General features: G+C 45.7%; 1 protein-coding gene and 1 long non-coding RNA gene across 4 annotated transcripts in view; one reads left to right on the top strand and one right to left on the bottom strand.

The window, feature by feature from the left end:
• Positions 1–8,920, bottom strand: part of LOC147729492 (uncharacterized) — a 220,921-nt gene extending 212,001 nt beyond the window's left edge. Inside the window, exon 1 of the long non-coding RNA XR_015308319.1 lies at positions 8,797–8,920. This is a non-coding gene — a long non-coding RNA (uncharacterized LOC147729492). The remainder of the gene's footprint in view (positions 1–8,796) is intronic.
• Positions 8,921–9,138: 218 nt separating this feature from the next.
• Positions 9,139–20,853, top strand: part of ZFAND2B (zinc finger AN1-type containing 2B) — a 127,003-nt gene continuing 115,288 nt past the window's right edge. The window contains exons 1-2 of one of the 3 annotated variants that reach the window (XM_086954360.1): positions 9,139–9,346; positions 15,313–15,397. In XM_086954360.1, the coding sequence (XP_086810486.1) occupies positions 15,343–15,397 (55 nt within the window). In that variant the 5' untranslated portion in view covers positions 9,139–9,346; positions 15,313–15,342. The other 2 variants (XM_086954362.1, XM_086954361.1) reach the window with 2 other exon arrangements.

The following is a 20,853-nucleotide window of genomic DNA, read 5'->3' as shown; positions in this document are numbered from 1 at the left end:
GTTTGTAGAGAGTGGTGTGTGTTTGCTGTGACCGTGGCTTTCTTGGAGAGCGATTTTAGTATGCAAGCCACCAAACGAGATGCAAGTAATTCGAATTACTTTACAGGGGAGGATAAGAAAAGAACATATAATACTTCTGAACCTCTATCTGCACCCACGTCACAAAAATAAAGGGAGTCAACAATTAAAGGAGGAGCTGGTGAAAATTATAACAGAGGAGAAAACAAATAACTGGATAATCACAGGGGACTTCAACCTAAACATGCAGGGGAAACGAGCTGTTGACATCAACTCAGAAGACGATCGATTTGCATGGGAGGAAATGTCCCAAGACATCAGCACAGATGGAAGACTCACATGCACCTCGAAAAATGTGTTGTCGCTTTTTAAACAATTGGGCTCACGAGTACTAAATGGCAGATTTCCTGGAGATCGTCCACAAAAAGCAACTTTTAACAATGCATCAACAAGGTCTACAATTGACTATACATTCTGCTCTCGCTATATGTTCACAAGAGTAAAAAACTACTGCATTGGAAGTGTAGGTTTCAGCGACCACTTCAACCAAGAAATCACAATAGAAGATCAATCATTATATAAACTATCCGTAGCAAACACAATCTGCTCAGATTATACTAACAACGAAAGAAGAGTAAAATGTAAAACCAATGATCCCGGGGGACTCCTATCTACTGCAAAACAACTCTGGGAAAAAGGGAAAGCAGCCAACTCCGACATAATTGCAGGCTGGGAGGAATTCACAAACGCCCTACGTAATAGCTACGGAGATTTAAAGGGGCATTCTCAAAGTAGGAGAATCAAGTTCCATCAAAACCTATGGTCAGGGCCCATCTCACGGAACAACGTTAAACTAAAACAGATAAACAACACACTGCGGAGCCTTTTGTAACGCTTTTGGCCGCCATAAGTGTGGCGTGGTATGCTCAGACGTGCGTCCCTTGCACACTTTGCCACTGGATGTAAGCAAGCCGGGCTGAAGACGGCTGGAATGCCAGAAACCGGTCCTCGGAAGCTTGTTTCCGGTCCAGGGAAGACATGGCTTGGCAGTTCGGGCTGGACTGTTCCCATGAGGCACAGGGTCAGACTGATTTGCATACAGCCATGTCTGAACTGGGGTGGCAGAGTGGGCTAAAGAACGGTGATGGATTAAACCCAGATCTTTTGACTGGGTGTGAGTGTTTGATTGATTCAGATGCCCCGTCCATCACCACCCCCTTTTGTAACGCTTTTGGCCGCCATAAGTGTGGCGGGGTCTGCTCAGATGTGAGTCCCTTGTTCACTTTGCCACTGGATTCAAGCAAGCCGGGCTGAAGACGGGGCTGGAATGCCAGAAACCGGTCCTCGGAAGCTTGTTTCCGGTCCAGGGAAGACATGGCTTGGCAGTTCGGGCTGGACTGTTCCCATGAGGTACATGTCTGAACTGGGGTGGCGGAGTGGGCTAAAGAACGTGATGGATTAAACCCAGATCTTTTGACTGGGTGTGAGTGTTTGATTGATTCACCACCCCCTTTTGTACCAAAGAACGATCACTCAGCACTGCCAGAAATGCGGCAGTTGAAAGCTACCCGCAAAAAACTTATATGGCAAGATAAAAAGGAAGCAGAGGTATCTCTTTGGGCTACACTCCTGTATGATATTAAAAGCAACAACAGCGCACAGTTTAGGAAAAAGATTAATGCCCTATCCAACCTGCAAGGTCAGCACATCAGCTCCAATGTCACTGAAGAAGCTTGGATAAACTACCTCGAATCCCATTTTAACAAAAAACAGACTTCCGAAATTGGCTTAAATAACCCCGCGCCCAACATGGAAACCCACCTGCACCTGGGACACCTCAATAAAGAACACTGTCAGAACCTCACAATCACAAAGAACCAAGTTTATAAGAGAATTTTGAAGGGTAGGCGAGAGGGAGCTCTTGGCCCAAATGGGATCCCGCCTATACTGTTCAAACAAGATCCTGAATTTTGGTCCATAGTCCTAAAATCAATCTTTGATGAAATCCTACAGACATCAATAATACCAGCATCGTGGAGGGGCTCAATAATCTCACCCATTTACAAAAAAGGCAACAGGAGCGACCCAAAGAGCTATCGGCTGGTAGCTCTTCAGGACAATGAGACCAAATATTACGATGGGGTTCTTCTACAAGAATTAACAACATGGGCCACAGAAATCAAAGCAATACCGTATAATCAAACTGGTTTCTGCAGAGACATGGGCACTGCTACTAACATCTCCGCCCTCTCACTAATGATTGATACCGCACTTGTAATCAAACAGCCTCTATACCGTATTTTCCGGCGTATAGGACGACCCGGCGTATAAGACGACCCCCTACTTTTCATGATGAAATGTAGGTTTCGTCCTATACTCGCCGTATAAGACGACCCCCACTTCCGCCGGCTGGAACCTTCTGAAGTCCCCTTTTCCCCTTTCCATGTTCATGAACTCAGTAGATGACGTGCGCTAGTGACGCTCCTCTACTTCCGATGAACGTGAGGATTATGGCGCCAGATCAGCGCATATACCGCTGTGTCTCTAGGCTCAAGACGCAGGACGAAAATAACGAAATGCCCCGTGAGACCCTCTCCCAGCACTACGGGACTGTAAGTAACTTTGCGCTATTTTGAAATCATGTGCAATTTTTGATTACGGTACGTAATGTAGCGGTAAACGTGTACTTCTCTTCATGTACGTGTCCTATTGTGAAGCGGGCAGACACCTTCGGATAAAGTCCTCATACGGCACAGAGAGTGTGAACACGCGAGTAAGAGCCCAGGTCATATTGGAGGGTTCGTGGGGGCAAATTCATAGTCGGTAGAGCGTTGCTTGCACTCTGAAAATTTGGTAGCCAACTAATCTTTTTACATGGTAACGCCTGGGTACAAGTAAATCTGGGGGCAGGCGACCACCTATCAAAAAAGGTTCAATACAACTAAAGGACTAAAACAAGGATGCGTACTTGCCCCGACACTTTTAAATCTATTTATGGCCGAGCTTTCAGTCCAACTCAATGGAATTAATGCGCACACCCGAAGTTAGGAGGTCATCAGCTATCTAACATTCTATATGCAGATGACTTAGTACTCATCAGCAGGACACCCATAGGACTTCAACGCCTGCTGGATACTACACTTCAATACTCAGACATCAATAGACTAAGCATCAACCAAGATAAAACAAAAGTCATGTGTGTAAACTAACGGAAAACAAAAACAAAGTATAACTGGCTCCTGGCAAAAGTTAACCCGTTAAGCGCGCGCAAACATTCCGCCCCAGTGCGGACGTTCGATTGCGCTAACGGGATTCGGACGTCCAACGGTCGTGCGCAGCACTAGCGAGGTAGTGCACGCGATGACGGTTGGACGTTCGAAACGCGGAACGGGTTAAACTTGAAGTCGTACAAGAATATAAATATCTGGGAGTCATGATTGATAGCAAAGGCAACTTCAAAGCACAATGCGAGGTAATAAAAAAAGGAGGGGATTAACAACAGCGATTGCACTAAGAAACTTGAAAAATACAACCGCTCTGCCCAGCTTTCTCCCTCTGACCAAGTTGATACAGGCCAAATTTATTCCATCAATCGCATATGGAAGCGAAGCGAAGCTATGAGAGGGAGAAACGCGGAAACATTGAATGGCATCATCGCCAGAGCGCTGAGAATAATATATGGGTTGCCTGCGGCTCTAATTTGGGATACAAATACAGGAGCTAGCCAGAAATCGATGAAGCTGTACTGGAACAGAGATGGCGACAACCTGTCAATCCTTTGCGCTCACATCTGTGACCGTTTTTACGCATACAATTTTTAAGCATTTTTTTTTGCACATACAAGCTCCAAAGAAAAATATCAAAAGGTTATTTACCCTTGTATAAACCAATGAATGTTGAGACGGGACTATGCACTACAAACATGCACTGATCACGGTCTCACGAACTGCTGTTTACCTCAACCGATAAAAATGAAGAAACAACACTATGGGTCATCAAGGTTGGGGGAGGGGATCCGCTAAGTGATCTTAATGTGGGCTTTTTAATTGAGGTCATACACTTATTTTAAACTAATGTTTTATTGCTTATAAACGATGCTCATATCTTTTTTGTAATGGTTTTAATTAACTGCATAATAAATATATACTACACTCCTTCCCGTAGAATGCAAGCCAGCATCATCTCCGGCCTTATGTCTTTTCGGGTCCTAACAGGTAATCCCCTTACTCTGTCACCCTTTACCTGGACTCCAGGAGCCCCAAGGTTATATAGCCCCAGTGATCAGGTGACCTTGAGCCAATGGGAACCCTAACCAATCAGAACCCCAGCCCTAAAGTTTGTATCAGGCTTCTCCAATGAGTAGCTCATGAGCTACTGGTAGCTCTCCATCTACCTATTAGTAGCTCCCCTGTCTACAGCCCAGCCTATTAACCTCATCAGAGCTTTGAACGTTCAGCGCCCAGTGCTGAACGTTCGAAGAACGAATGCTGGCTCGACGGCCAACGGTTGTGCGCAGCACTGGGGAGGTAGTGCTCGTGACGACCGTTGGCCGTCGGCAGCAGTTAAGGGGTTAAATGTTAAAGCTTTCGAATAAATACAAGTATGCTGAAATTGAAAATCGTGTATTCAACACAAAAATGTGTGTATTTCCAAAACGTAAGAGCTAGTATGTGGAGAGACTTCTGACTAATATTAACTTGGTGCCAGGGACATGAAAGCTTTGGCTGTTGTGAATTACCAATGAAGAGGGATTCCACATTAACAAAGCATTTTTTTACATTAAAGCTGGGAACTGGGCTTGATGCACCTGAAGTGATCACTACTGGCCATCTTGCTTATGGTGGGCACTAATGCAATTATTTTCTGATGTGGTCAGTATTAATACTCAAACTATTAGTAGCAGAGTGGGATTTTCACCAAACATAAGTAGCTTAGGACCCAAACCCTAGGTCACATAAAAACCTAGCCCTAGGACTCAATGGGAACCCTAGCCCTATCAGCCAATCGAAACCTAAACTCTAAGCCCTAGGTCCAATACAAATCCTAGTCCTGGGAACCATTCAGAACATGTATGCAACAACCAATGAAAAATCTTAGTTTAAGAGCATGTGACCTTAAACTTAAGGGGCTGTGCAGGGTGTGAAGGCCTACTCGACTGGCTGTAGCCCAAAAACTGGTGTACAGAAAGGGAGGGAAATGCTCTTCAGCTCACAATTTCCAGTCCAATACACACTTTGCAGTTCCTGTTTAACCCGGCAGGTAAGGCCACTAAATAATGCTTTTCACGCACTTCAACAAAAAATAAGTACTACACACACTTCCAAACACAATTTAAACCACAAAACAGATTTGATAGTCTCGAAGATACTTGGGCTATGCGGCAGATTTTTGCCTTTTAGGATTCCATTTGGGAGAGGGTTGGCTTTTGGTAGCTTTGGAACCGTTTTAGGGAAAACAAGGAATCATAAATCTATTCTTCAAGCTAAATAGAGGAGACCATTTAGTCCCCAAAATCTTAGTGAGCAACACAATATCCAATCTTACCAAGAAAACTATCAAAATATGGGAACAAGATGTGACCTGGAAGTGGTTAAAAACACGTTAAAAAAAATCACAGACGCCAGTGCAGAATGAAGAGTCACTACTTTCCAGAGAGTCACCCATGAGATACACACAAAAAGGTATTGTCCTCGATATTGTTTTGTTGGCTTTGTCTAAACAAATAATTGATGTTTGCTCTAAAAATAAAATTCTGGGACAAAGGGTGACCAGAAATTTATTAGATAGCACACTAAGGTGGGCTAGATAAAAATTAACTTGTCCAATTTGGCAGTATGATAAAAGAGTTGCCCTTGGCCCTGCCAATTAACCCAGAAATGTAAAGTTGAAACAAGCACAGAGAATTTCAGTTCTCACTTGCTGTACTTGGGTTTGCCACATGGACAAGTGTAACGTCTTAGTTTTCAACAGCAAACAACTTGTAGGCAGTAAAAGACCTGCGATGCCAGACTTCATAGTCCCACCGTGTTCAAAACATCCATACCCATCTAGTTTACATCACAAAAGAAACCCAGCAAAAACTTTAGAGTGCTGTGCTTGAACCAAGACATGCACGTATGATATGCATTTCTGTGGGTGCAAGGAGATAGTCAAGGTTCATAATTATGCTGTGGTGAATGGATGTGGTGTACTAGCAGGCTTCTGTCCTTACCTTGTTAGCATATTGATGTCGCCCATGCTGTCAGCCTGACCCTCACTCTAGTCACTCTAAGCTGAAAATCACCCTTTTCTTTCACGTGTCCCTCAAATCACTGCTTCTTTCTCAAGTCGTGTTACCATGTTTTCAGTACTGGGCTTTTATTGAACAGCAGAATGTAGGGGTAACTAACTAAACTGACACTGCCTAAAACAAAAAATTTAACAGGAAGGCCTATTTAAAAGAACAATTTTTTTTACAACATGGAGTGAAATGGTACACTACTTTCTGTACAGCAGTTCCATGTGCATCATACCTTCCGAATGGAAAAGAGACTGTGCCTAGGAAACGTGTCTGCTCTGCGGCCAACATAATACACAAGACATAATACATGTGATATGCTTGTGTCCTAATCTCCTAGAAGACAGAAGGGCCCTATTACGAAGGGGTTGGATTGCAAAGAACACAAGATCTTGCAAAGGAGCAGTTCTGGCTTGCCCTGACCCCTTGAACACTACCCTTAACTGTGCCTTGCTCAGATTGATGGATTGCTTCATTAAGAAGCTAGAGGAGGTGAGATGTGCACACGATGGTCGGGCAGGCAACCTGACTCCTGACCTCACCGAGATTATCACCTCTGGTCACTGACCAACAGACATGCTCCAGACCCACCAATAATGCATGGCATAAGCAATGGAGTCTGTTTGTGTATACTGTTCTCTTATACTATGTCTCCCCCCCTTACTAGGAAGATGTCAAACTCTCTTCCGTAACTGAACATAATCCAGTGTGCCAGGGACTGTGCATCAAGAAATAGAGCCTTTTATGTCATTATGACTCTCTTTTTCTTAATTCTTAACTGTTTACACTAGACCTCAGTGTCTTTATAGATTAGGCTTCTACACGCTTTTAAATTTTACATCAAAGCGAAGTACCTAGCAATGAATCTCTGTTATTGTATATTGTTGCAAGGGTTTTTAACTAATCAGCCAATAAAGCAATTTTCAATGTGCATCATACCTGACACGTCTGCAAACAGCAGCACCCCATGAAAGTTTTGGGTGTAAGGCAGCTTGTCTGAAAGGTCACCATATACCACCAGATCTGGTACGTGGGAGGCCACTTTGCCTATCTTGTGGGACTCGCTGTGCTCCTTTGCCAGGGCTGCCATTGAAGTCATGGTTGCTGCAACCAGCCCCCTCACAGGCTGTTTCCAGGATCTCCAGGCTCTTGACACCAACTGACATGGAGCGGAACCCTGGGCCCACTGCCAGGGAAACCAGAACCAGGAACTACCGGTGCTCCAGAACCTCTGGTGTCACCGCAGCCAGGGAAACCAGAACCAAGAAGCACCAGGTCTCCAGAACCACTGGGGTCACCGCTGCCAGGGAAACCAGAACCAAGAACCACCAGGTCTCCGGAACCTCTGGTGTCACCGCAGCCAGGGAAACCAGAACCAAGAACCACCAGGGCTCCAGAACCTCTGGTGTCACCGCAGCCAGGGAAACCAGAACCAAGAACCACCAGGGCTCCAGAACCTCTGGTGTCACCGCAGCCAGGGAAACCAGAACCAAGAACCACCAGGGCTCCAGAACCTCTGTGCCACCGCAGCCAGGGAAACCAGAACCAAGAACCACCAGGGCTCCAGAACCTCTGGTGTCACCGCAGCCAGGGAAACCAGAACCAAGAACCACCAGGGCTCCAGAACCTCTGTGCCACCAGTTCTGGTGATCCTGCTGCCCTGGCAGAAGCTTTTACAAAGGAAAACAGTGGTTCCTGTGGAATAATATAATCAGTATTTGTAATAATAAGCACAATCGCAACAAACAGGGTTTAACTAAGGATGTGGAATAATAAAATCAATATTTTTAATCTGTGGAATAATACAATCAATATTTGTAATCTGTGGAATATACGCCCTGGCAGAAGCTGGCACCAATGTCCCCAGAAAACACGCATAGTGGTTCATCAGAAACCAGTGATGAAGATGATGATACAGGACCACTCTAGAATGTTCCTACTTACCTATTCCAAAATGTTGGCATGTATGCAACAGGTACCGGATTTCTGGCCCGTGCACCTTATTAGTAACTACTATGTTTAAGCTTTACTTAAATAGGGTTTAAATTAACTGAACCAAAGATACAAATAACTAAATAAATAAAAATAAGTAATCCTGACTGTCACGCTGATTATTTCTCCTACTTAAATGGATGGAGGACCCTTGATTTAGCACTAACAAAATGGGCGCTAGATTTCTGAGCTGTCTAGCACTGAGGTGCCTCTGACAGCGCTCGTGTTCCTAAGGCTCCTGCTTGCAAACTTTATTCGGTCCAGCTTTCTTCCCCTGTGTATTATGGGCTCTGTAGTCTCTTCAAAAGTCAGGGCTACAAGTCCCTGGAGACACCGCGCGAGGCTCCGATACATAACATCCCGCTCCTTTGAGGCTGAAAGGCATTCATGACACCTAGGCCGGGCATCTGAGTAGAAAGCTACGGTGGGATTTAATTACCCTTTTAAATTGCTAATGAATGTTGAAAGTTTTAGACGGAACACAAAAGAAAAACACTACATTTTTTTACCTCAGTTCGGACGTACTCTTCCTAAACCAACTGCTCTGACTAGAAAGAGGTCCCATGAGGGCCCCGCTAACTACTGACTCTGGCCGCCGTGACTGAGGCTCCTACGCACTTTAATTTGTTTTCCCCATAATTTGACAACAAGCGGGGCCACCTGAGGATGAGTCGCTTCGTAAGCTTGTCGCCAATCAGGTGAGTCGAAACATAATCTACGAAGTAAAGGGCATTTATGGTGCTCTTTAATTGGCCGCGTAGACGTCTGTGCTGTGATTGGATTGCGGGAGCTCTGTCCTGGTGATGATTGGCTGTTGTGCCTTGGAGACTAAGCAGCGGCGCCGCGCTATTGGGCGTTTTTGGAGACGCTCAATTGGCTGAAGATGTCTCTGGCAAACGTAGAGCATCGCCCTGGCTCAGCGCTGAGCTGCTGCAGGTTGCGCCTTCCGTAGAGTGACAGGTTCTAATGACGTCACTAGAGGGACGTTGACCTTTTACCGTGCGGCTGCCTCCGCGTCCCGGTGAGCCCCGGGTCTGACGGTGAACGGGAACCGCTCCGGTGAGTAGTCTCTGCCTTACCCCACAGAGAAGGCAGCTTCTGTGCCACCATCAACCGCCGCGAGACGCCCGGGCTGTGCTGACGTCATGTTCGCGACACCTATTTTGGTCGTTGTGTTTTGTCCCTCGTACCTTAGCAACGTCGCCTGATCACGGGCCTACGCCAGGGTGGAGCAGGAACACATCTTCCCTTCCTAACTTTGAACGAAGAACCATGATGTTTACATGTCTCCCCCCCACCGGGCTCTGTGTATGGTGTGGTCAGTGTTGGGGCGACCAGTGCGTGAGACGGCTTCCTCCGCGGCACGTGATGCCCACTCCAATATGGCGGTGGCCGTGGAGACGCTCTGCATTGCGTGCCCCTCGACCTCGTTGTGTGTGGTGCGGAGCTCGCCATGGGGCTGCTCTCTGCGGGAGTTTGCGCTTGTATTTGACGTCAGGCGGCCTGACCTGTCACCCTCGGTCCGGTCTGGTGGGGGCTTCCCTGTGCGCCGCTCCCGGGCTCGGGGGGACCTGGCCGGACGGTGAGTCCCGGGCGCAGAGGCCTCCTTGGGGTGGGGGCTGCGTGTCTTGGTGCCCAGGCCTCCTCCTGGGGTGGGGGTTCAGACCCCCCTCCCCGGGGGGGCTGCAGGGGTCTGCCGCACTCAGTACACACCCTGGGTGCGGGATCCGTGGGCGACAGACAGACAGACGGATGTCAAGTGAGGTGTGATCTCTGTTAATGAAGCGCGCGACAGCCAGCGTCGCACGCTAGAATGGAATGCATTTTGATATAGCAGGGGACATCACCTAAAGGTGTACAATAAAACCAAGACCGTTACGTAAGGAAATTACAAATTACAAGGAAGAATAAAAAGTAAAATAAAACAGTAGAAGTCAGACACACAAAAGGCACACTAGGATTGGGATCGTACATGCATACATGACAGATTTACAACATTGTACGAACTTCTGTGAGGGGCGTGAAAAGGGATGCAAGTGTCTTTGGAAGAGGAGAGATTTGAGGCCGGCTTTGAAGATCTGGGTAGAGGGGGTGGCGCGGAGCAATGGGGGCAGCGAGTTCCAGATTCTCACCGCACTGCCTGAGAAGGATTGAGCCATCGGTCTTTCCTTTTTGCTCAAGCAGACCCTTTTCGGCATTATGAGAAGGTCTGGAGCCTCCAGAGATGTAAGTTTATTTGCCAGGTATCGAGGGGAGGAAGCGTGCAAGGCTTAGTGGGTGAAGCAGGCCAGTTTGTAGATCTTGCTTCGATGGGAAGCCATCAAAGAGGAAAAAGGATGGGTGTGATGTTGTCACTCCTTTTGGCCCCATAAACAAAACAAGCTGCTGAATGGATTACAGATTTGAGAGGGGAAAATGTAGTACTCTGGTAATGTTATCTGTGCTTCTCTAAGATTAATGGTGCAGTTCAGATATCTGAAATGAATGTCGGTATTAGAAATGAGTCCGCTTAGGTTTAAGAATGTTTACAAAGTTAGCATCTATGACCGGCGTATTTATGGTTAAAAGGAAGGCAGTGATTTTCAGCATCATGTTTTTGTCTGATATTCTTCCTGTGTCTTTGCAGTTTTATGTGCATTTATAATATATAGGCAGGCAGTTAGACTTGTGGTGTGAAATTGTCCGCCCTGAATTATTAGTGGAGTCTAGGTGACTGATTGAGAAAGTGGTATTTACCTCCCAAGTGTGTGCTCCCATGCTGATTGTCTGGATTCTTGTGTGCAGAGACTGCAAACGCAATCCTGTAGGAAACCGGCTCGTCATATGGTATACCAAATCGTGGTATATTGTGCAAAGAGTCCAGGTATTCCCATGTTAGTAGTCAGGGGCTTGCACTAGCAATTCCAATGTGCACTTATAGGAAATTCATTGGCAAAATGTCCAAAAGCTGAAATTTTAAGACTGCTATGGTATCACATGAAAATCAAATAGCATCTACGTGGCATTCCCCTGCAAAACAGATTACACACTAAAGGGAAAACCTTTGGCCTCCTTATCATGCAACCATAACCACCACTCCTTGTGTATAGAAAACCTACTGAAAGGCATACACGCCTAGATACACCACAGATGTGTTTCAAGTACCCCAATGCAGAAAAGAAAATGCAAATAAATAAAAAAGCCGACCTTGGAACACATGCTTGAACAATCCTCCAAATCACAAATGCCCAAGTATTACGTCAAGCGAATGGTATCAACCGAGATTAGTTACGAGGTATGCCCATCGAGCCATTGCAAAACTAGGCACAGTCTTCACACAGTGGCGGCTGGTGACATTTGAACCTGGTGGGGCGAAAAATGATTTCCGCACTGTAGCTCGCGAGCGCGCGTGCCCGAACACCCCCGCCCAACCCCCTTCCCCCCCCCCAGAAAAATTTGAACATCGAGTGGACAAATGGTGCATTTGTAAGCAATTTCGAGAAGGAAGGAAGGTTAATAAAGAAATTGTGAAAGTGCAGTTATGACAGTAATAAAGAGATGTCCTGCTTAATCAATATGTGGTTTCATAACAGACTTTGAGATACAATGCATTTCTGACTACCTCACAATGCACTAACCTATTCGGTACCTTTTTGCTTTAATTGACCACGTGAACGTGTATATTATGAACAATGATATATGAACATCACAGTGTTTAATGAATGTTACAAGCACATATGTTGCCTATATATAAAAAAAAATCAATAAAGAAATGATTTTCAAAGTAACAGAATGTTCATACATGTAGATATGATTTGTCCTAATTTTCTTTTTAAATGGAAGCGTTTTGTGGAGCCGGTGTGTCCAGTTTTTGATGAGCACGGCCACCTGTGTTATTAAAATCCACCCTCTTTTGTGTGGTTTTCATGCGTGTTCACGTGCAATATGTAGCTGTGTGATGGACTGACCCGGAACGCGCGCCGTGTGTTCTTGAGCAGGTGGTCCACAGACCCCGGCTGCTCCCCCTATCAATCTTTGAAAGATGAGCCGGGCAGCGTTCCTGGTGAGTGTATGTGCAGGACAGGCAGGCGGGAGCGGACGAGGGCTACTGCAGCGTGTCCAGAATTCTGAATAGTGTTCCACGGAACTCGGACCATCGTAAAGCAGAGAATGCTGCGTTTTGAGCAAGAAAAAAGCTCAGTGTTGGCAGCTGTTTTAGAAGTGCCATCAACGTGCTGATTAACATGTGTTACCCCTTATCTGTCTTTCATCTATGATCTATTATTTACAGTGGCTGCAGCGGACACCCTGATGTCCGGTTGTATCCGGCAGGGAGGTGGGAGCTCGCCACTCTCTGGGATTCATACGTCCTCAAGATGTTTGATAACTTACATCCACCCCTCCCTTAATTTAATTCATTACAACTGCTGATTCGACTGATGACAGCACCGCTCTAGCCTCGGCAGACCTACTATCATTAGAGGAATTGCATATCTAGTGCAGTGGCCCCATTCACCTTTTTTTGGGGGGTGGGGGAGGAAGTGTTGGGGGGGGGGGGGAGAGTGGGGGTTATGTAGCGTGAACAGGACCCGAAGTTACAGATGGACACATTTATTTTTGCGAGGCACGGGGAGAACAGAGTTTTGCCCAGAATTACAGGATGTTGAGAGTCCCTGCTGAGACACGAACCCGGTTCCCCAGGTGCGAGGTCCACGGCTCTAGCCGTTAGGCCACATTCTCCCTCGGACCTTTCCTCCTCCTCCGCTCCTTAGAGATCATGTATATTGCGCTCTGCGCCTTCCCTCCTTGTCCCCCTCCTCCTCACTCAAATGGGGAGGACCCCTAGCCAGCCGGAAGTTATTGTGGGGGTTATCACTGTTTTTGTATTACGCACTCTCGATTTTTTATTCAATGGACTGTATGCGCATCTCTGTATGGCATTGTTACCTGCATTACTCTAAACGGAAAACACAGCATTGCACCAAATGTAACACTTTTTTTCCACCCTCACATAATTTGATGGAATAATGTTTCCGTCGCTTTTTTCTGCACTTACCTGTGCAAACTTACTTCTTACTTGGAGGAAGTTGGCAAACTTTCCTGTGCGAGGTGATATACCACATTTGTAACAATGCCCTGCTAAAAACTATTAGAACACACTGCATATGCAAGGATTTTTGCATTTTCTGCCTCTCTGAACAAAATGCTCGGTGTTTTTATTTTTATCATAAGACTGCCTGTGCTCCAACCATACCGGCCTATCTGTTGTCCTAAGAGACTCTTAATTATGCCGTAGACGATCCCAACTCTGCAAAGATCGATACAATTAGTGTAATTCCATAGGATGACACCACAGCCTATTGCTTATGGCATTGGCTGGAGCAGCCAAATTTCCCGCCCCATTAGGTGGCTGGGGGCTGTGGCATGAGGCAACCCCCGGTTTACCAAGGGGGGGGCTAGTGCGCATGTCCCCGCCGGGCAGGAAAATGACCTGTCCGGAAGAGGACACGCCCACTAGCGCGTCTGCACAGCCCCCCCCCCCCCCCTTTTCCTGATGGTTTCTGGTCCGGCCCGGCGACCGGCCGGCCAGAAACTGCATGCAAAATGTGTGATTTTAAGCACACAGTGGCGGTTCCGGATGGCGGCGGTGCGCATTGGGAGGGCAACGCCCCAACGCCCCAATGGACGCACCGCCGCTGTACAACAAATTAACCCAGTTCCTATATTTGGGCTTCGGAGAAACGTGTAGGTACTTTCTCACGTTTGAGGTTGGCACAATGATCGATCTGGTGTGCTTGATTTGTTTGAAGTTGGTCTCCCTCTCCATGCAGGAGGATGTTTCTTAGGGAAATGAACCCACTGAATAGTACACAACAAACCACACCAGTCAAAGTTTTTGGTAAGTAAACTGAATATTTGCAATGTGCCAATGGGATAAATCGGCTCCACAAAATTGTTGCTGGTAGCTGTTATCTAATTTTTTTCCCTCTGGAAACACAAGATTATCACGCAACCAAAGCAGCTCCAACTAATTTATTCCTAACATAGATTTTGGAATCTTAAAACCTGCCTGAAAATGGAATGTCAAGCTGTAATGCAACTGCTTGTGTTCACGTAAAGCACTCTGATACCTTTGGGTCGTCGAGTTTCTGCTATATAACCCAGCATTTTTGTTTTTGAGCAGCATGCATTGAAATTCTACATATCTTGTTATTTGTTAGATTATGCCGTCTGTAATTCGGTGTTCTCCGTCAGCTAGGGCATCGCATTTAGGTGCTCTTTTCAGACTGCTGCATTACACAAGCAGAATGAGTTTGATGTTCAATATCAGTGGAACCACTGAACCTGCTACTCGCCGAACAGGTACTTGGTGATGGATCGCAGGGCTCTGTCCCTCATCATTAAGGCTACATACACCTAGTCACTTATAACCAGACTCACCCCCCCTCCCTCTAGCCAACATCCAGTTATGGTGGTTTGTATGAGCTGAGTAGCTGTAGATGCTGGAATATGACTGGAAAAAATGGTGACTTATTAAACTATGCAAGTGTAAGATATGTAACCTGACTGGAACTTCGGTTCTCTCCATGTTGAGTTTGTAATCAACGGAAAACCTCCATTTAAAGTTTAATATGGAAGGACTAGCTGCATTATCGCATGTACTCAAGTGCATGCTAATCTGAGAAATGCCCTGGAAGAATTAAAGTAATCTTGTGTGAGGTTGTTGTTGCCTCCATCTCATCAAGGTATAGGGAGGTGGGGGTTCAGTCACTGGGAAGGCACCAAAAAGGGAGACCACCAAGATGCAGACAGGAATTGGATTACTGATCGTGAGTTATGGGGGGGGGGGGGGAGGGGGGTGTAAAAAAGTTTATATTGTATTACTGCCAATGATGGTGGGACGGTTGCATGGCTTATGCTCCAAGTCTGAGAGGAACTAGGTTTTTGTGATATGACTCCCCTGATAGAGACACTGATTACTGCCTTTAGTGATGCATTTCCCTCTTCACGTTTTTTTAAGGCGTCCTCTATGTTGTGTACTGTAGGTGCTTGGAAATTCCAGAAGGAGCCACAGAATGGAGTTCCCAGACCTGGGGAAGCATTGTTCCGAACACACATGCAAACAGCTAGGTGAGTATGAGCATGAAGACCTTGCTGTAAGACTCCTCGACTGGTATCAGCCTCCTTCTTGTTCGACTCTTGTAGTCCACCCAGGCTTGGGATTGACTGCAGCATGGATTTGTTCCTTCTGTAAGCACATCCTGACCCATTCCGCTCTAAAATAGAAGGTTTAACCATTGGAAGTGTAAGGCATGCTCGCACTGAGAAGAAACAGTTAACCCAGCAGGAAGAGGGGGTGTTTACTTGTTGAAGATTTTTGATACATGAGGCCTCTAAAAGCTGCAGTACAAGTAAAAAATCCAAATCCTTCTAAGCTTTCACACAGTTTGCTTTTTCTCTAGATCCCTTGGCTTTGTTGGGAAGATCGGATGTTCGGAAGATCGCCTTGTGTGGCTTGGCTTGTCTGTGACCGTTGTCAATAGACCGTAGGATATTCTTTGAGTGGCTAGAAGAAAGGGAGAGAGGCTAGTTATTCTTTAGAAAGCTGTGTTGCCGTTTCATTTCCTAACCGGTTCTAGCAAGATTTCTAAGTTTAACTTCTCCATAGACTCCTGGTCGATTTGCAAGGCATGAAGACTGCCATCTATAATGAGGCCATATTAAGAATTCATTTCATGATTATGTAAAATTCTAGCAGAGTAGCAGTCACTCATTTACTGCGAGTCATTGCCCATACTGCCACACGTGTGGTCGTTGAGCATACTTCACTCTGAAACCTCCTTACATGTCCCTAGCTAGAATTGTAGGCCTCTAGTTACAGGCAAATTATGCAACAAATCTATATTCATTAAACTGAAACATAATGCTGCACATTCATAAAACTACAATCCGAGCTCCAGAATGCCACCTTCGGAATATTAGTAAACGCTGATTGTTCATATATCCTCTGGGAAAGCTATCTACCCGCATAGCATTGTGAGATGAAACTCCTTCAGGTGTAACATGAGCCGCTGAAGCTTTACTTAGATGCTGTGCCGACAGGGGGCAGGAGGTCTTTGGCTCAGAGCAGCAGGGTGTGTGAGGATCTGTTCATGTTTTAGGTCTTAATTATTTTATAGACTATAGAGAATCTGGAAATATCTTTTTTTTATTTTTTATTTTTAAATTTTTATTATTGCAAGAAAGACAATTTAGTACATTTTTCGTAACATAAAATAGACAGACAGAAAGGACATTTTTTCAATTAAACCAGTAAGTAGCATCAGAGACCGAGGATCAACAGTTACATATTAGAAGAAAGAGTATAAATTTACAAAAAAAAAGTAAACACAAATTTTACTGGCCTCCATAAGTAAGAGATTTTACAAATCAAAAAAGTTTCGCCAAATTTTTTTCCCTCTTTTTCAAAGCCTTGGGACCTCTGAGTTTAGCTAATCAGAGTTCCATTACATTTATTTCATTTATCACTCGGGAGAGTAAGGGATTGTGTCCATAAATGATGGACGAGAAATACTCCTGATCCCCTGATCATGAATATTGAAAAACAAATGAAGGAGTATCCCCCGATGAGTAGGTTGAAGGTCTTCCAAACGTGGAATGGATATTCCTTGTAAAAAAACCCTCACTCACCACCTAGTGGTGACATGCTTCATCATCGGGGTCCACCCTGGTGGCCTAGCGTCACCAGTGTGTGCTTCAACACCTGAAATGCAGTGGAGCAGGTTGTGTGGTGTAAGTGCAAAAAAATACAGTGTTAACAATTGTCCTGGTTTTAGCTTTGTGAATGACTTTTAATGAAAAAGCAACTGGACAATATTAAAATCCTGTCCTAAATCCTTAGCGGATAGCCGAGCAGCGGAGGGTAGACGTAGGTGACAGGCCTATTGCCACACAAGGAAACTAATACGTTGTACCACGTGATGCACCTACCCCCTGCACGTTGAAGCCCAATAGGAAAACGCCTCAAGTTTTTACTGATGCTCCACTTTTTTGTGAGCATCCCACCAATGGTACATTTTACCACTGGTTCATTAAGGATTTAGGACAGGGTGAGTCTTTTAGGGGACTCATACCTTCCATCTCCTTTGGTCCTGATGAATACCGGGGATTTTTCCCAGATGGTTGAAACATGTTGACCAATGCACTATGAACACATATTGAGATACGTAGGTCGTAACTCCCCTTCCAGTATCTCACTCTTTATTATTTTAATATTGTCCATTTGCTTTTTCATTTTATTTTCACAGTATCATCAAGTTTGCTTGATAGTAGATATCCATAACCCAAACTGATAAGTGATTTTGTTTTATCTGAGTATAAACATCTTAATATATCCGATAGGGCTACTTCCAACTATTTTCATTTTACAGTGCAAATAATCTCGTATTTGAATGTATTTAAAATACGTATCATTATTTAGTTCAAAAATAAGTTTTAGTGTGCCAAAATCCATAAGCCCGTTCGGTCCATACAAGTCACCCAAAGTCATAATACTGTGTCTAGCCCAAAGATTTCCTGCCCCATCCGAGAAAATGTCAGGTAAACCTGGGTTACCCCATAATCGAAGCTCAGCATTAAAGAAAGAAATTTTGTCAGTAATCATGACTTCATCCCAAACTACAGTATTAACATGAAAAGGTTCTGCATGTTGAATACACTTTTTGAATTTCAGAGAGAATATTATATTTTCACACTTGCTGCAATGTCTTTTAAAAAGATATTCCTAAAGTTGAGCAGTTCAGAACTTCCTAGTAAATTCCTTCTTATAACAAACACTAACATTTAAGTATATTCTTGACTGTTTATTTGTCATCCATTTATTGTTAGTGCAGAGACGAGTAAAGGGCAGCTCACTGATGCTGTTGACCAGGGGGCCGCATTTAAAGGTCGGGAGGGCCGCACTTTGAGTAACAGTGCAGTAAGAGATCCTTGCCACTTGCTAGATGGTATGCTGAAAGAATCTTTATAATCTTCAGAGTTAATTAAGAATACTCCATTATGTTCATCCCAACGGTGTAATTTAGCCGGTGGTTCTCAGTCCTAGAGGCCGTGAATGCTATTTTATCCATGATGTGACCATTTACAGGATTTTTGCTTAGTGATGATGGCGAAGTGAAAAAATAAACTCTCCGCATTATTAGATTTTTACTGGAAAATATGACTGCTGTAACAGACATAATCAAAGTCTGTAAACACCCTTGTCTACCAAGTGTTCAGTGTTAATCGGTGTAGATGTGTAGCATCTCCTTGAGTAGGCTGGGCAGTTTGTAAGCAGAGAAATATTGAGTAGCACTTCAGGAAATATTATTTTACAATGCATGACAGGCCTTGAAAAATCCACTAGCAATTGCAAGTGAGATTTTATCAGGTTGAGCTTTTTTCAGCATTCACTTGTCCCTGCTGGCGAGTTAACTTAAGCTGAAAGGAACCAGTGTTCTGTTCATTCAAAAAGTGAATGAGCAATAAAATGCCTTTAGATGTTCAAGCGCAAAGGTCAAATGTCAGTTTGTCTTTTCAGTACTTGTTGCTTACCTGTTCCTAGAAAATGGTGTTTAATTTTCTTTCTCTTATTATAGTCTGTGCTTTTTGTCAAGTGAGTTATCGGACAATAAATCAAAAAGCTCTAAAATGTCAGTTTATTTTTCCAACACAACATTTAAAAGCAGCATGTAAATAATTAGTACAAGTATTGAAAAATATATCCGGAATTATGAAACATTTTTTTTTGTAATTCTGAAGTGTGATGCAAGCAAAGATTTACATAAGAGCAAAACAAATCAGAACACTTTACTTGGTGATGTGCAACTGACACAAATTTACAGGAACTCTATTTCCAGACATTGTCCAAACCACATCAATAGGAAATTGTCAGTTTCAATTTAAAATCTGCTGATTGCAAATGACAATGTGCTGCTACTTTATTCTTTAGTTATGAATTTATTAAAAGTTACACTTTTTAAACATGATCTGCGAAACATTTGTGCCCCTGCTCTGATGACAATGCGGTTAATGAACGGAGGCAAGTTGGTCATGTGTATCATACACGTGGTTAGAATTATTTTATATATGGAGCAAGAGTTTAATCGATTAAATCAAACAAGAGTTTTCTGTACAGTAGACATGGGGAACAGCCATGACAACGTGGGGATTACCCCGCAATGCCATTACAATGCAGGGATTACAACGAAAGTCATTACAACATCTTTCGCTGGAGGGGGCTGTTGGATAGGGAATAGTTTAATTTTCTATCCAATACCTTCCCTACTGTCAACGTGGGCTGGTGTTGGAATAGAAAATTTAACTATTCCACTATCCAGGCGGGGGCGCTAGAGGGCGCACTAGCTAATGGCCGCACTCTAGTGAGGCTCTGGCTGCCTGGCCAGAAGGATCCTGAAATTATCCTGAAATCCTGCGAATAGACGCCCAGTAATTGCAGCACTGGCGACCCAACTTGAGATACTGCTCCGGTCCAACTTTGGGAGCGATCCGTCCTCGGATGCCTGAGTTGCGAGGCTGTGCGACTTGACCGGTGAGCGCTGCTGCGGTGCACTGTCGAGGCGCCCGGACACCGGCCCACGCGGGGCCGCGGCTCTCCACGAGGCGGCTAGGCCTCGGGACTGAGAGGCCTGAATCCCTGGAGGAGGGTGCTGCTGGAGGCCCTCGAGCGACAGCGGAGGTGAGTCTCTCCCCCTGCGGAGCCGCTGCAGTACGCGTGGGGGCTCCGGGCTGCCCCGGTGGACCACAGAGGGGCCGGGAGACCATCGCGATGCACGCCTGTATCTGCCGAGTGAGGCGGACATCTCCCCGGCATTGCTCCTCGCAACCCCGCAACTGCCCCTGACCACTGCAGCCACCTGGGAGCGGGGACCTGCGGCACAACAGCGGACATTCGGAGGGCATAGGAGTTGCCCAGCCTACGGATCCTGCCCCGCGCATTTGGCGCGTTGACCTCCTCCTGCGCCCGGCGGCCTACCACCATCCCCCACTGACTCTCCCTGGGCTCCGGACCGCGGGGCCTACCGCAGCCCCTCACCACCTCACCCATAGTTGATCCTCTGGTGCGAGGGCTCTGGGGACAAGAGACTGCCTGTGATAATTTGTGCCTCAGGTGGGGGACACCGCCTCGGACGAGATTGCCGCTCGGGGGGCCATCAGGATACGCTGACTGGGCTGGGAGCAGTAGGCACGCACACTAGAGCCAGCCGCAGTGCCCGTGGGGGTGCTCACAGTCGCGGCACGATGGGCAAAAATGACAATAAACAGCCCAAGCTCTCTTTCGAACCGGCGATTGTCAAAAAACCATTACGCAGCATGGCGGGGACCAGTGGAGCCCCAGGATCGTCAGGCGCTGAACCCCCCCTCTGCCCCCTTGGCCCCGGAGCTCAGGCTGATGATGGAGGAGATGCGGCAGGGCTTCGCTACGATAGTTGACAAGGTCGACCGCTTATCATCCAGAGTGGATGGGGTTGCGCAGAAACTGGAGGTCCACGAGGAGCGCTTGGGGGAGGTGGAGAGACGCATCTCTA

Source organism: Lissotriton vulgaris, chromosome 2_1 (assembly GCF_964263255.1).
Source record: "Lissotriton vulgaris chromosome 2_1, aLisVul1.2, whole genome shotgun sequence".
Taxonomy (NCBI): Eukaryota; Metazoa; Chordata; class Amphibia; order Caudata; family Salamandridae; genus Lissotriton; species Lissotriton vulgaris.
The sequence above is the reverse complement of the archived record's forward strand: the minus strand, read 5'-3'. Positions and strand labels throughout refer to the sequence as shown.